Source organism: Falco rusticolus, chromosome 5 (genome assembly GCF_015220075.1).
Source record: "Falco rusticolus isolate bFalRus1 chromosome 5, bFalRus1.pri, whole genome shotgun sequence".
NCBI lineage: Eukaryota > Metazoa > Chordata > Aves > Falconiformes > Falconidae > Falco > Falco rusticolus.
The window spans coordinates 1613296-1627695 of NC_051191.1; the positions used below are offsets into that span (position 1 = coordinate 1613296).

Genomic DNA, 14400 nt, shown 5'->3' on the forward strand with positions numbered 1-14400 from the left:
TGCAGTGTCAGACTGTTCTGAATGAAGGCCTTTGGCCAGATGGTGAAGACTCAAACTCAGAGGAAACAGCCATGTCACCTGATCCTGCCAAATGAGCCATAAAGATGTGTAATGTCTATGCTTTCTTTGTTCCTGCTTTCCTTCTGTGAAAAGCAAGAGGGTTGCTTCAACTGAGTGCTGTGCAGTTAAAAGCAATACTCAAACCAGGTCCTCAACTAGTCTTTAAACAGGGGGGAGAAATGAGCTTGGTCATATATTTAATTGAAACAGAGGGAGACACTTAAGAAAAAAGGTCATGTCTTGTGTGATGTATTTGTGATATCTTAAAAAAGAGGTAGATTAATTTATGCCCTAGACTTCAAGGGCTTGCAGAAGCGTCAAGAGTTCTGTGCCCGTTGAACTACCTTTTTTGAATGTATGCTTTTGCAGGCAGCAGATCTAAATCCTGGTTTTGAGTGTGACCATGACAACTTGGGAACCAGCAGGTGTTACCTGCCAGTTGAAACACCTGAATGTGGCAGGTGGGACCTGGCTGGCTCAATGCTTCTGGGATTCACTACTTCTATTGACTGGTCTGACTGGTCTAACTGCTTGCTGGAGTTCAGACACTGGTGGCTTCATGTGTCCTCAGCTAAGAGCCAAATCCCAACCTTCAAGGTATGAGTCAGTTGCTTGCGCAGCTGGAGATGCCTGAAGCGCGTTGGCCTGGGCCACAGGACTGCTCTGTGGTAGCAACTGGGCCAGGGGGACAGCCTTTGGCTTAAGAAGTGATAGCGCCCTTGAAGTGATCAAAGGGAGACGGATGTCTGGGTCTTCCTTTTTCCGTTCAGTTTTTCGAGTCCTGTTGTTCAGGGTCGGTTGCAGGGGTCGTGGCTGGAGGATGTGTTCCAGGGCTCTGGCTGCCCTGAAGCGCAGCGGCCGCTCCGGCGGCGTTAGCAATGCGGCGCTCCCTGCCCCTCCCCTCCTGCGGCCGCGGGCACCGGCCCCGCTTCCCTGCTGCGAGGGGCGAAGGCGGGAGGCGCCCCGGGGCGCTCCCCGGTACGGGCCTTTCCGAGCGGGCAGCGGGTAGGCGCCCCGCTGAGGCCAGGGCCGGGCCCCGCCACCGGAACGCGGGTGCCGCCCCGCGCCGCGGCCGCCGGAAGGGGCGGGGCGTGGCGGGCGGAAGCGGCGGCGATGCTGGCGGCGGGGCGCAGCGTGGCCTGCGCCGTCTCCGGCGGGGTGGACAGCGCCGTGGCCGCCCTGCTGCTGCGCCGCCGGGGTGGGTGGGTGCGGGAGGGCGGAGGGGCCGGGCACCGTCCTCCGCCGGCGCTGCCGGGGCCGCGCCTCCCCTCTCGGCCCTGCTGCCCGGCCGCTCCCCGCTCGCAGCCGCCTCCTGCAGCGGGCAGGGCGCCCCGCGGGGCGGGCGGGGAGGGAGGAAACCGGGGGGCAGGAGCTGCGGGGTGGGGCTGCCGGGGGGCTCGGGGTTGCGGCCGCCCTTAGCTGGCGTGCAGCGCCGCGCTGTGAGGCGAAGCAGGTTGTGGTACCGGGCTGCCTGCACCCTGTGAGGGAGGAGGTTACTCGGGTCTTGGGAAACACGGGCTGTAATAATCCCGCTTTATAATTAGTTCTCCCCTTCGTTTCGTAGGCTACCAGGTGACAGGCGTCTTTATGAAGAACTGGGACCCTCTGGACGAACAAGGAGCTTGCTCCGTTGACAGAGATTGCGAAGATGCTTACCGAGTGTGCCAGAAGCTCGATATTCCTTTTCACCAGGTTTCCTACGTGAAAGAGTACTGGAATGAAGTATTCAGGTAGAAACACGTTTAAAACGGGTGGCGTTTCAACATGTTGGTGTGGTACTGTGTTCTTGTGAAAAGTAAGGATGGACAGATCCTGGGCAACAACGATTTATTGCGGTGTTATCAGTGTTAAGAGAAAGTGCTGAAGCCTGAATCGTTTTTTCTTTCACTCATGTTTAAGATCAGAATTTATGTTCGTTTTAATATGTCTGTTATTTTTGAACTTAAGAGACTTCTCCCTAGTTATGAGCATGTAGCAGTTGCTTTGTTGTGGCTCATTTCTTCTGCTTCCCATATACTGGCCCAACCTTATTGTAACTTGAGAAAAAAAAAATGTAACGGGGTGCTGTTGTTGTCTCTGTGTGTAACTTACGCAGTGCATTTTACATTAATATATACTGAATCCAGTTTATCACAAAGCAGTTGTGAACTAGCCTTGCTGCTTTAAACTTGCAACAAATTTGAAAATGTTCTCTGAAGAGGGTGTCCAGATTTTCTGTTCCATTTTGAGGGAAGAAAGTTCTGCATAGAAAAATACGAGAACTTTTCTTGGGAGGTAGGAGAAGGGGGGAAGTAGTGGCATAACAACATAAATGTATCTTTTATGCACTCAAGTACATAAAAGTTTTTCCCTAATATCCGTCGTTCCCCTTTAAGTAATGCTGTTGTTACCTTGTCTTAGAAGAAACTGAGGAATAACCTGGTCATGCTAATTCTGCTTAATGTTGAAATGATACCAGGTTGAGCACTAAATTTTTGTATAGTCAGTGAAGCAAACAGCTCTGTTCTGGGAACATTCACTCAATTTTCCCTTCTGGTGTGACAGAATGAGTGAATGTTATCAAAGCTCCTGAGGAGTGTGGGGTGTCTGATTATAGAAGATCAGCTTTTCTTTTGCTTCTTGTCGTTTAATAGTACAGTCAGTGTTCCCAGACAGTCTGTTGCAAGTGTCTTGGTTTGTTTCAGACTCCCTTTTTCTTAGCTGTCATCACTGACCTTGAATTTACTACTCCTCTGGATCTCTCTTTAAAGGGTTATTAATCAAAACCACCTTTTATCAAGAGAACTGTTCCAGGTCTTGTCTTTCCCATGGTTTGTGCAAAGTCTGTTTCAGATCTTTACGTCAGAGAGAGACTCAGTAGACATCCTTCATTGCCTTTTCTCTGGTTCTGTACTTCACTTGAAGTTCTGAACTGATGTGAACCTGGCTTTATGCTGAGTATTTATTCTAAAGCTTTCAGTGTACCCTTGCAGTATTTACAAAGGAGTACAGTACTGAGCCAGCAACAGGGAGGCAGCTCTCGGTGGTGGAACCAGGTGATTTAATTATTGAGTTGTTGAATTCAGAACTTCTTTTTAAAAGGAGTTAGACAAAATAAAAGATAAGTTGCTTTTAACATGGCAAGCAAGAAGCAATTGATTCTGTTTCAGAAGGTGAAAAGTAAAACCACGTACTAGGGTTGCTGATGTTCTTTTGTATCCAGTCTATGCCCTCAGTTCACTTTGACTTCAGTGACTACTGAGGACAAGCAAAATAATGCAGTCATCAGGCCTTTTGGTATCTCAGTGCATCGCTATATGCTGATTTAATTTCATTAGTTATGATTCCAATGTTTGCAAGCAAATAATGCTAAGCACTTTAATCACACAACAGTGTAAAACTGCAGTATGACTTTGAGAGACTACTTGAGTTTCTTGAAGGAAATAAAAAAGACAGGAAAAATCTATAAAATTAAGCTACATGACTGCTTATGGTGGCATTAAGTTATTGTACATTCAGCTGAGACACTGGTAACTCCTAGTATGTCCTCTGTAACTCCACTGCACTGTCACTTTGAAAAATTAAAAAGGGTTTAATTCTGAAAGTAAGTATTTTGTAACAGATGAGTGAGATGGTCACAGTGGGCGGCCGTGTCTCCCCTGAGGGAGTATTAATTTAATCAAACATGGTTACAAGATTGTGAGTGATCATTTGATCATATCCTCAGTGCACTTTGGAGAAAATCTTCCAAGTGTTATGTTTACAGGTTAAAATTGAATGGGTATTTTATTTCTAACATGGAACACTTATGACTGGGTCTCGGGTTGTCATGTTTAAACAGGTTGTTCAGTCTTGGATAGTATCATGCAGTGTTAGTAATGTTACACATTTGAATCTTTATTTTACAGTGACCTCTTAAAAGAGTATGAATTGGGAAGGACTCCTAATCCTGATATTGTGTGTAACAAGCACATCAAATTCAACTACTTTCTTCATTATGCTATGGATAACCTTGGTAAGGCATTTTCACGTGTGTCAGTACAGACTGTGTGCCATGGAAATGCTTAAAGGATACAAACTCTTGAAAAGGTGGGGAAAAACATGAGTTCATATGCATGCCTAATTCACATGTCTCTGTGGCAGTATTTGCAAAGTACTTGGTTTTAAGTTTGCTTTTCCATATGAAAGATATTCATAGAAATGGTTCAGGTTGGAGAGGACCTTTAAAGGGCATCCAGCCAGTCCAGCTGCCCTGCTGTGGGCAGGGATGTCTTCTGCTAGATTAGGTTGCTCATATGTAGGAACAGATTTAATTCAGGGATGTACATTGACCTGACCATTCACTCTTAGGTGGTCCTTGAAGTACAAAAGCACAAGTGCTGGCATGCTGATGAATAGTTTACATTATTTAAATAGCAGGAGTATGATTATTGTCATTATAAAACTTCTCTCATTGCTTTCTGTTTTTCTTACTGGATGTTTATAATCCTGTTTTAAACTGAATTTCAAGTATGTGCCTTTGTTGTGTTTTCGCTTGATAGGAGCAGATGCAATTGCTACTGGGCATTATGCTAGGACATCACTAGAGGATGAGGAAGTGTTTCAACAGAAGCATATTAAAAGTCCACAAAGGCTTTTCAGAAACCGTTTTGAAGTTAGAAATAGTAAGTGGTTTCTTCACTTAATATTTCAGCCTAGATATGAAAGAGAAATTTAAACTATATTTGGTGTCACAGAGTCAGGGAGGTTTGTGACCTTACACACAAAGATTACCATTTAAACCCCAGCCTTTGTGGAAGCTTGATTGTGCAAAACAGGGGGTTGACATTGCTGAAAATATACCCTGACTAGTCAAGTATTATATTTTCTGTGTTAAAAGAGTTCTAAGCCAGGTGCAGAGGTAAGAATAAGCATTTCAGTAGTAATCAACATGCTGGAGGAGCTGTAATGTGGATTAAGGAGACAGGGCTATTATCTGTACCCTGGAGAAGGTATTTCAAGAAATCTTTATCAAGTATCCCTGTGACTTAAATAAAATTTTCTTTTTTAATATTTCTTTTATTTTAGGGAATGTGTTCTTTGGCTATTCAGTATATAGTGTAGATAACATTCATCATGGGAATTTGCTTAAGTGGAATTTTAGAATTAAGGCTTTGAAACGTTAAAATTAATAACATACTTCTGTACAGTAGTTGGGCTGTATATTATTTTAGTGGAAAAATCAGGTTCTCATTCAGTAATTCAACTGTTCTGCCTTATTTCTCTGTTCTCCTATAGAAGCCTGGTTTTCCCAGGCAGGTCAAGGTTCAGCCTACACTGCAATTGAAAAGTCCAAGTGCATCATGGGCAGATATTTTTAAGGCTATGATTCTCAGGTCAGCAAAGGTACTAGTAGCAGTGCAGGTTTTGCTCGTCACTTTAATAAGCCTGCCCGTAGCTGTACATAATTGGAGGTTGTTCTCAGCACCATAGTGGTTCTCTTGTCACTACCAGAGGCAGCTTGATGAATGCTGTTTTGGATTTCTCTTTTCATGGCACTATCGCAGCTTGGATGGCAATGGAGAGATTTCCCAAATAGCTCTGCAGTGGACCATAATGCAGTAAAGAAACTCAGATGAAGCTCTGATGTATAATGAGAAGTGTGAGGGAAAGAATCTTGCAAACTACTCCTATGCAAAGCTGCTGCTGTGATGTTTTCCTGTTACAGCTTCCCTCTTTCATTTGTTTGTTCTGGACTTAAAGGGATTTATTCATTCCTTTGTTTTAATTTTATTTCTGAAAAGTTGGAATGGCCCCAGCAGGACCAACAGTCTGCCTGTGACGAGCTGTCAGTCAGAGGTTTTGTGATGTTCAAAACAGGCTTCCTGCCCTGTTCCTGAAGTTTCGTATTACTGCTTGTGACTGAACTGTTGGCCTGTGGTTAGTGTTTGTTTGAGTCAAGGAACAGCTAAGTAGAGTCTGTACAACAGCAGAACTATTGGCTCTTTTAAAAGAGTGGGCAAAACATAACTGGAAAATTATACCAATTTTATTTCATCTGGGCAGTCAGGAAACTTAGCTATTTAAAGAAAAATAGGTCAAACTCACTCAGATCATTGATTTATAGCAGTGTGATTTCAGCAAAAACCTGAATGTCTTTTTGAAGAACAGTATACTCTAAGATAATTTGAGTCTTCATTCTCTCTTTCATGTGAAATGTGAAAGTTGTTTTTCATGTGGAAGTTCTTGCCAGTGACACAAGCAGTGTTGTAATAGATGAGGCAGCGTAAGACTTTGTGAGATTCTTCATTGCACGAAGTCAGTATCTTCCTTGATGTTTTTTAGTGGTGAGAAATTACCCAAACATTTTCAATTAGATTTTGAAAAACCTGATGAATACTGTCTTTAAACGTGTATTTGGAAATAATAAAACTAAAATGTTGTTTGTAGGAATTATTAAAGGGGATTATGTTGTGATGCTTTATGTTTTCTGCACTTTGCAGCGGTGAAACTCCTTCAAGGGGCTGACCTCTTTAAGGACCAGACCTTCTTTCTAAGTCAGATCTCGCAGGATGCTTTGAGGAAAACCATTTTCCCTTTAGGGGGTTTAACAAAAAGTTTTGTAAAGAAGATAGCAGCGGAACATGGCCTTCATCATGTGCTAAAGAAAAAAGAGGCATAGTAACACTTACAGTCTTTTGATTTTTATTTTTCTCTGAAGTAGACTTCCCTGAAATTTTTGAACTTTAATCTGTGACAACTTGTCTGTTTCTGAGCAGCATAACAGAATAGGTTGGGAAGCAGTTTTATAGCTACTTGTTTATAAGTACTTTTATGAGCTTGTGGTTAGTTGTGTATTTTAGCTTGCAGATAATTTGTCTACCATTGTATCTCAGAAGAACTAAAGGTGAAGTTGTGAGTGTGTTAGGGTGCTGTGAGCCTTAAGGAAAGCATTTTCTATCACAGCAGGTGAGGAGCCCTTGATCTTTGTTTTCCGTAGCTTTTAAAGGCTTCTTCACTATAATTGGTTTTTGGTATTCTTTGCAGAAATTGGATGTTACTGTTTTTCCACAGTTACTCTTCATTTAAAAAAAAAAAAAAAAAAAAGTTGTTTCTCTGAGAACTAACACTTTGTGAGTTGATCCCAAAAAATGTAATACAGATAGCAATTGTATTGCTTACACTGTTCTGATTGCTTTCAGTGTTTATATTCATCCACTGTAAATGTGTGTTTGAAGAAGGCAGGCAGTAACTGAAAGGAAAGGAAAGCCTGTTTGTTTTTAAAAGTTTTTAAGGGATGATACCGTTACTATATAATTTGTGTTACTTTTGTACTTTAATCTGAAAGTACTTCTGTTTTTAATACACATACAATAGAGTCACCAAGGTTAATGTATTTATTCATTGAACACGTGTTCTATTTCCTGTTATTTCTCTTCTGTGCTTACGACTCACTGTTACTGTATAGAATTAGTTTACCTATGTTTGAGCAGCTGTTGTGGATTTGTTTATGAGATGCCTAGCATAGTTTATGATACATGGAGTAAGGGATCCATCTTGGACAGATTATTACTAGACATTATTTCAGATGTTTTTCTCTGCTTTTATGGATTCAGTGCCATGTTTCCTTTTCAGAGTATGGGAGTCTGTTTCATTGGTGAACGAAACTTTGAAAATTTCCTTCTTGAGGTGAGCAACATTACATCTACAACAATCTTTATGTTCTGTTCTGGTTTTCAGTAGTAATTTATACCACTGTCCACAGAAAAATCTCTAACAGCTTGTGGCCACACTGAGTAGCAATGCCCCATCTGCCTTCACAGTCCCAAGCCTGCCCAGAAGCTGACGCCAGCAGCCCGTGGGAGGTGTCTTGCCCCTCCACCAGCAAACAGTCACTTTCTGTAGCAAAAGGAGTGCGTGACTTTGTACCACTCCTACGCCTGCCGGGCTCTGACAAGCGGTTGGGATGTGAGAGGGACAAATGGCTGAATCCTGCTGTCCCCTGCCATAAGTGAGGATGGGGTGAGTGAAACCCAGAATTACTGCTGACAGGGACTGCCCTTCATACTTTTCTCTCTAAAGCAGCATCAGGGAAGAGGCAGTAAGCTGCTTGGGCGGAGTTTGCTGCTTGAAAAGTTATTTTCCAACTTCAAGAGATTGTAATGACAGAACCTGAAATATACTGAGGTTTTTTTGGGCCATCTTGTGACTTAAACAATCTCTTCCTATTTGGTAGTATTTAGAACCTCAACCAGGTAACTTTGTTTCCATTGAAGATAAGAAGGTGATGGGAACACACAAAGGTAATTGGCTAACCCACCTTAATAACTGCTTTTAGATAAATGGAACAACACTGCTTATATTTGGAGAGACAAATTTAGTGAAATTCCAAACCAGTCTACAGGTTTTTCCCAGTTTGATAACTAATAACCATGAAAAACCTGCTTTATGCAATAGTAGAGCCTTGACCTAGAACTGATTCTCGATTATTTGTTCTGTGTTGCAAGAAAGTAAATTATAATTATTAGGGTTACTTTGTTGATACTAAGTGGCTGTTAATTTAGTACTGAGACACCATTGTTCATTTAATTCTTACGAAATGACTGTGCTTCAGTTCCATATTCTTTAGTACCTAAACTTTGCAGAAAAAAACCACCATGCACCTCAGTGATGCTCAGTAGGACATCACCAAACATGGGCAGCTTACCTTTTGCTTTACTTGTGTGTGTCCTTCCTTTGCTTCCCTCAGTTGTAGCTGCCAGAACTGAGTTCCTCTCCCAAGTAATTCATGGAAGTAGGGTGTTCTACTGGTACATAAAAGTAAGGGAAACTGGTTAAGACTTGAGTGGTAGCAAAACCACAAATTGAAGCTGAAATAAAGAAGTGTTTGTCTTTTATAAACCCTAAGAATACCGTAATTGAAATTAATTATCACAGAATGGTTCGGGTTGGAAGGGACCTTAAAGCTCATCTTAGTCCAACCCCCCTGCCATGGGCAGGGACACCTGCCACCAGACCAGGTTGCTCCAAGCCCCATCCAGCCTGGCCTGGAACACTGCCAGGGATGGGGCAGCCACAGCTGCTCTGGGCAGCCTGTGCCAGGGGCTCACCTCCCTCACAGGAAAGAATTTCTTCCTAATACCCAATCTAAATAATGAAAACTTTGAAGTAGATCTTATTTTGTAATTGACACACCTCTCTAGGATAACTTAGTTCATTATTCTTTTTTAGTGGCAAAGTTTTAGGGAAGTGATGTTAACATTTTTCTGAAAGTAAAAGATGAAAAATTGCTAGCAGCTTTGCATTGTCCTATTTCTTTAGGTTGGTTCCTCTACACAATAGGCCAGAGGGCTAGATTAGCAGGCCTGAAGGATCCTTGGTTCGTTGTAGACAAAGATGTCAGCACTGGAGATGTCTTTGTGGTAAGTTTATTAACACTGGTATTGCAAATAACTAATGCAAGCATTTTGTGACTCCTGCTATACAGAATGTGATTCTAACCTGGGCAGAATTCTTGGCTTTCCTCTTGGGGAAAACAAGACCCAGCTTGTGTAGCATCAGCAGATTTGAAACTTCTTGTCCAGACTGGCTTCTCTTGAGTAGAAAATTGTTCTAGATCTTGGCATAGAACTTTTCCAAACAAAGGGTGAATACTGAAAAGAATCAGCCAATCTACTGAGCTCTCATTTTCTACTCTAAAACATGAGGGTTTTTTATTGTAGTTATTACAACACAGTATATAAAATATGTATATATTACACACAGCATATAAAATGTGTATTATCTTGGTTTACGATGTATTGCTACTTTTTTTTTCTAGAAAAGTAGTAGTAGCCAGTAATAGGTTTATCATTTTGAAAACTGATAATACTGCAAATAATTGATGTGTTAATGACTAATCATATGAGAGGACTGAGAGTTCTGCAGCTTGCTGGCATTGTTAATGTTTCTTGCTGTTCATGCAGCTGTTACTCTTATTTGATATTGATGTGATTATAATGAGGTGTTCTGCTACTTGTTAATGTGCCTGGGGGGGAAAAAGTCATAATCAAATGAGAGTTGAGAGGAAACAGGCAGGACTTCTAAGAAGTGGGGTTTATGCTCTATAGTAAGATTGTGTGTGCAGCGCCTTTGTTGGGGAGGTGCTGAGCTGGGAAACAGGAGAAGAGGGAGGTAGCATCTTGTTGAGGTAGGATGAGGGCAATAGCTGTCTGAACTCAGCCTGAAGAAGGCAGAGATATGATTGGAGGGAAAAGTATACAAGTAACACGATTCTGAGATGTAGAAGACTAACAGATAATTCAGGCTTGTTTTCGCCTATTTTTTCATTAAAGGCTTCCACCTGCAAGCTGAGTAAGTGTTACTAAATGCTTGCTTTCTTACTTATTTTGCCTTTGTTTTGATGTAGCTTGATGCTGCTTCTGTATTTCATGCTTTACAAGTTATACGCTCTCTGGCAAAAACATCAGCATTAAATAAACGTTGTATTTTAAGGCACCGTCAACAGATCACCCTGCTCTGTACAGAGATCTATTGCGGACAAACAGAGTGCACTGGATAGCAGAGGAACCTCCTGCAGAGCTTGTTAGAGATAAAATGATGGAATGTCATTTCAGGTTTCGGCACCAAATGGCACTGGGTAAACAAATCTTGTTTTATTTTTTGTTTTACTCTGTTTGTGAAACTGTAGCAGTGTGTTCAGTGTAGTTTTGCAGGAATGGTTGAAATATTTTGGCTGCCTTTCTGTTTCTGTACTGTCTTTATAAAGCAGTTCTGGGTGGTGGTATCTTAACTTAGATCTGTTTAACCTAGCCATGAAGGTTTTTCTTTTTTAATGCGAACATAAGGATTAACTGGCAGGTGTTTGGCCATTTTCTGGTCTAGTGCCTTGTGTGCTGACTCTAAACCAAGATGGGAGTGTGTGGGTGACACTAGTGAAGCCAGCAAGAGCTATCACACCTGGACAGGTGAGCTACTATAAGTTATTTTCTTTCCTTTTTTGTGTTTTGGCTTATCTGGCTAATAAAATAGCTGGAGCAAAATAGTTAATTTGTTTGCCTGTGAGAGCACTTAGCTCTATTTTGACTAATCATCAGCTGTTTTGAAGGAGAACATTTAAAAGTAGAAACTGTTGTTATTCATATAGTCTGAGAAATTGGCTTAAAAGTTTTAGAAGCACATGAAAACATCTCTGATAATCAATTGTATACGCAGAAATGGAATCTGTTGTTGTCTTCAAGAAATAGATTTTAAAAGACATTAGTTTGGTAACTGGCTGCTTGATACGGTTTTAGTGTTCAAGTTTGTTTAGTGAGGATCTGTGTCCAGTGAATTTCATTGTCCCGGAACAGTACTGAGGGGAGGTACTGTGTAGTGATGTATTTTAACGCTGAGAATATATAGATACTCCATCACGTTGTAAACCAGCGGTCTCAGACATTTTCTGCATGCCTTCTCCCAGCATACATTCTACCCTCGCTCTCCCTCCCCAAGACTTGAGGGCCTGTGGGATACATCAGGAGGGAAATTTTCTGAGAACTATTTGTAACAGAGAGAGGGATACGCTTCAGAGGAGTGAGCTGAGAAGACTCCAGCCAGAGCTGGTGATGGGCATGAGAAGCCCCTGACTGCCAGGAGCTGCTGAGCCTGTAGCCAGGCTCTTTACTGCGAGGTAATGAGACAAAGCCAGGAGGTCTCTGCTCCTGCTCTCCTGCAAGAACCTGCTGAGCACAGCAGGGAGCCTGAGTCGCTTCCTTCCAGATGGTCTGCTCTGGTAGTCCTTGGTCCCTTTCCTATTTTGAGAAGTGCCGCTGTAGCCTGGGCACAATTGTCTGGGGAAGGTCCAGTGAAGATGCAGGTGACGTTACGTATGTCATCCCCTTTGGGAAAGGAAGCTTTCCAGCACAATCCATTCCACCTCAGTAACTGAAGAGCTCTGAGATAATCTTGTAGAAGTTTATGATGGAATTTCCACCGTGTTTATATTTACACTCATGTGAGCAAATGAATCCCCTGCATTTTTGGGGTTTTTTTTGTCTTTTTAAACTTCTAGTCAGAACAAATATAAATTAATACACTTGCTGTCCAGCAGGTCTTGAACAGTGTGCAGTTGCTCACCATGCCATTTGCAGCTGCTGAGAAGACTTCCTGTGCTTATCTTCTAGTTTGCCGTGTTCTACAAGGGTGATGAGTGCCTGGGCAGCGGGAAGATCCTAAGGATAGGCCCATCGGTGTACACCATGCAGCAGGGCAAAAGCCGAGAGGAGGGTCCGAAGAAGGAAGAGGTTGACAAGATAGAACCAGCAACATAACATGTGGGTTTGTTTATTGAAAGACTTCAGAGAGTTTGCTGCCTAAGAATAATGAAAACAATAAACTTTTGGTGGTGGTGTTGTTGATCTGTATGTTCTAAAGGTCAGTTGAGCATTGAGTCGCAGCTGTTGACTGTTAAAGCTGGACAGGTTTAAAACTAAAGCCAGTTTGGTACCATTTTATTGGACTGGGTGGTGATATTTATGTTAATACATATGAAGGGATGTCTTAAAGTTGTTCTGTAATAGTAGTTACACACACAAGAATTTTAATATAAAAGTCCTGTCTGAAATCTTTTATGTGTAACTGAAATACTTTTTCTTACTTGAAGACACCTGTCCCTAGGTAAAGTACATATGTTGCTTTACAGTAAATGTATGTTTGCGCTTTGAACTCTGGAAGAGGAATGAATGATATTTAAGTTTAGCGTCTTGAGTGAACTCCAAACAACAGATATTTATTTTTCATCTGAAATAGTTTTATAAGAAATGCTTTAGACTCTTAAGCTGTATTAAAGAGTGGGTTTAGATGTTTACGTAATTCAGAATTACAAATCTAGGGGCTTAAAAACAGTCTTGATTGTGAAACTGACCTAATTTTTTCTTAAGTGCTGAGGCCAGAGGCTGTTTGGTTTGTCTCCTGGAGAAGAGAGTGCATTGTTGGGCTTCAGAAAAATGCAAATTCATATGCATTTCCTTACTGTGTAGCTAACTTAATATAGACTTGAGAATAATTGGATCTTGCCAGGTGTCAAAATGGAATGTTATTAGGAAGAGCTGAATAACCTTGTCCAAATTATCTATGTTTATAAGGATTGGATGCATATTGAGGACACCCTAAGGTTGTAATAAAACTTTATGACAGCAAGTCAGCAAAAATTAATTCCTGTCTGTCTCCATGGTAGGAGAAGGTAACTGTCCCTGAAGTACAGCTGTACAAGAGCAGGACTTGCAGATGGATGTAGAATTTTGAGACTTGCATTCAATTTAGGCAGTAGGAAAGTTGTACCATGAACAGGTAGGTCTTTTTAGCAGATCTGAAGGCTTGGATTTTATGTACATCCTTCTCTGTTGTTTTAGTATCTTCTAAGAACTCCTTTTATATATAATCAGCATTCCTGGAAGTGTTTAAAAAACCGCGTAGATGTGGTGCTCAGGGACTTGGTTTAGTGGTGGACTTGACAGTCCTGGGTTAACATTTGGACTTGGTGATCTCAAAGGCCTTTTCCAACCTAAATGATTCTATGATTCTGTTTCTTCTGGTAAGAAAAGTAAAAGTTGGTCTTTTTTCTTCAAAGTGTGGAAGTAAAAGGGGGAGAAGACACTCTTCAGTGTCTACCTGCTAGTCTGGCAAAGCTAAACACACAGTTCAGGGAGCCCTGTGGAAAAAACCCTAGACTATTAAAATCTTATATATTTATTTGGCATTACAGTAAATGAGCTTGAGAGGGGAAAAAAAGCCATCCTTTTTCACTGGTGCCAAAATCAATTCAGTGTAAAAGTCTGTCTTCAGAGTGTCTATCCACATGCAGGTTAACTGTAAAGACTGTTTGTGCTTCACATAGGCTCCTGATTTGTGTTAGGTTAGTTTGTGTTGCAGGTCCTGGTCATTACTTTTATGTGGTTTTCCTAATATTTTGCTTATCTTTCCTGAAACTTTTGTCTTTGCAAAATGTAGGATTCATTACCAAGGAGTTAATGCTCCATGTTGTCCTCATCTGAGTTTTCCAGTAAATGTCCCAATTAAAATCTTCACAAATGTTTTCTGTTATACTAGTGTGGTATTTATTACTACTTCATCTCTCAATGGTCTCAGGTATGTTTATGTTTGATGTTGTACTGGCAGTGGTAGGCTCAACTGTGAGGAGATGAAAAAGGACATAGCCACTTCTGTGTCTTCAAAATTCACTTTCTTTTTAAAATTGACAGAATTGCAGAGGTTGGCAAGGACCTGTGGAGATCATCTAGTCCAACTCCACTGCTCAAAGCAGGGGCAGCTGAGCAGGTTGCTCAGGGCTGTGTTGTCAGATTTTGAGTATCTTCAAGAACACAGACTCTACAACCTGCATTG

The 14400-nt window shown here is 41.5% G+C and overlaps 1 protein-coding gene across 5 annotated transcripts; it reads left to right on the forward strand.

Annotated features, from left to right (window-relative positions):
• The first annotated feature begins 1147 nt into the window (after positions 1 to 1147).
• TRMU (tRNA mitochondrial 2-thiouridylase) lies at positions 1148 to 14100 on the forward strand. Of its 5 annotated transcripts, XM_037389043.1 has the most exons (12): positions 1148 to 1258; positions 1625 to 1790; positions 3948 to 4054; positions 4581 to 4703; positions 6522 to 6694; positions 7654 to 7707; positions 8255 to 8321; positions 9340 to 9440; positions 10513 to 10657; positions 10903 to 10985; positions 12183 to 12332; positions 13235 to 14100. In XM_037389043.1, the coding sequence occupies exons 1-11, from the start codon at positions 1174 to 1176 to the stop codon at positions 12327 to 12329; spliced, it is 1251 nt and encodes a 416-aa protein (XP_037244940.1). In that variant the 5' UTR covers positions 1148 to 1173; the 3' UTR covers positions 12330 to 12332; positions 13235 to 14100. The 5 variants fall into 5 exon arrangements, with proteins under 5 accessions (XP_037244940.1, XP_037244939.1, XP_037244942.1 ...); XM_037389042.1 differs by having other exon boundaries at positions 12183 to 14100; XM_037389045.1 differs by lacking the exon at positions 13235 to 14100 and having other exon boundaries at positions 10903 to 10995; positions 12183 to 12326.
• The last annotated feature ends 300 nt before the right edge of the window (positions 14101 to 14400 follow it).

What these genes read in the sequence shown, in the direction of transcription:
- TRMU (XM_037389042.1), top strand. Translation starts at nt 1,174, where the DNA reads ATGCTGGCGGCGGGGCGCAGCGTGGCCTGCGCCGTCTCCGGCGGGGTG. An exon ending in ATGTGCTAAAGAAAAAAGAG is followed by an intron (nt 6,695 to 7,653) that starts GCATAGTAACAC and finishes TTTCCTTTTCAG; the next exon opens with AGTATGGGAGTCTGTTTCAT. An exon ending in TCGGCACCAAATGGCACTGG is followed by an intron (nt 10,658 to 10,902) that starts GTAAACAAATCT and finishes TTTCTGGTCTAG; the next exon opens with TGCCTTGTGTGCTGACTCTA.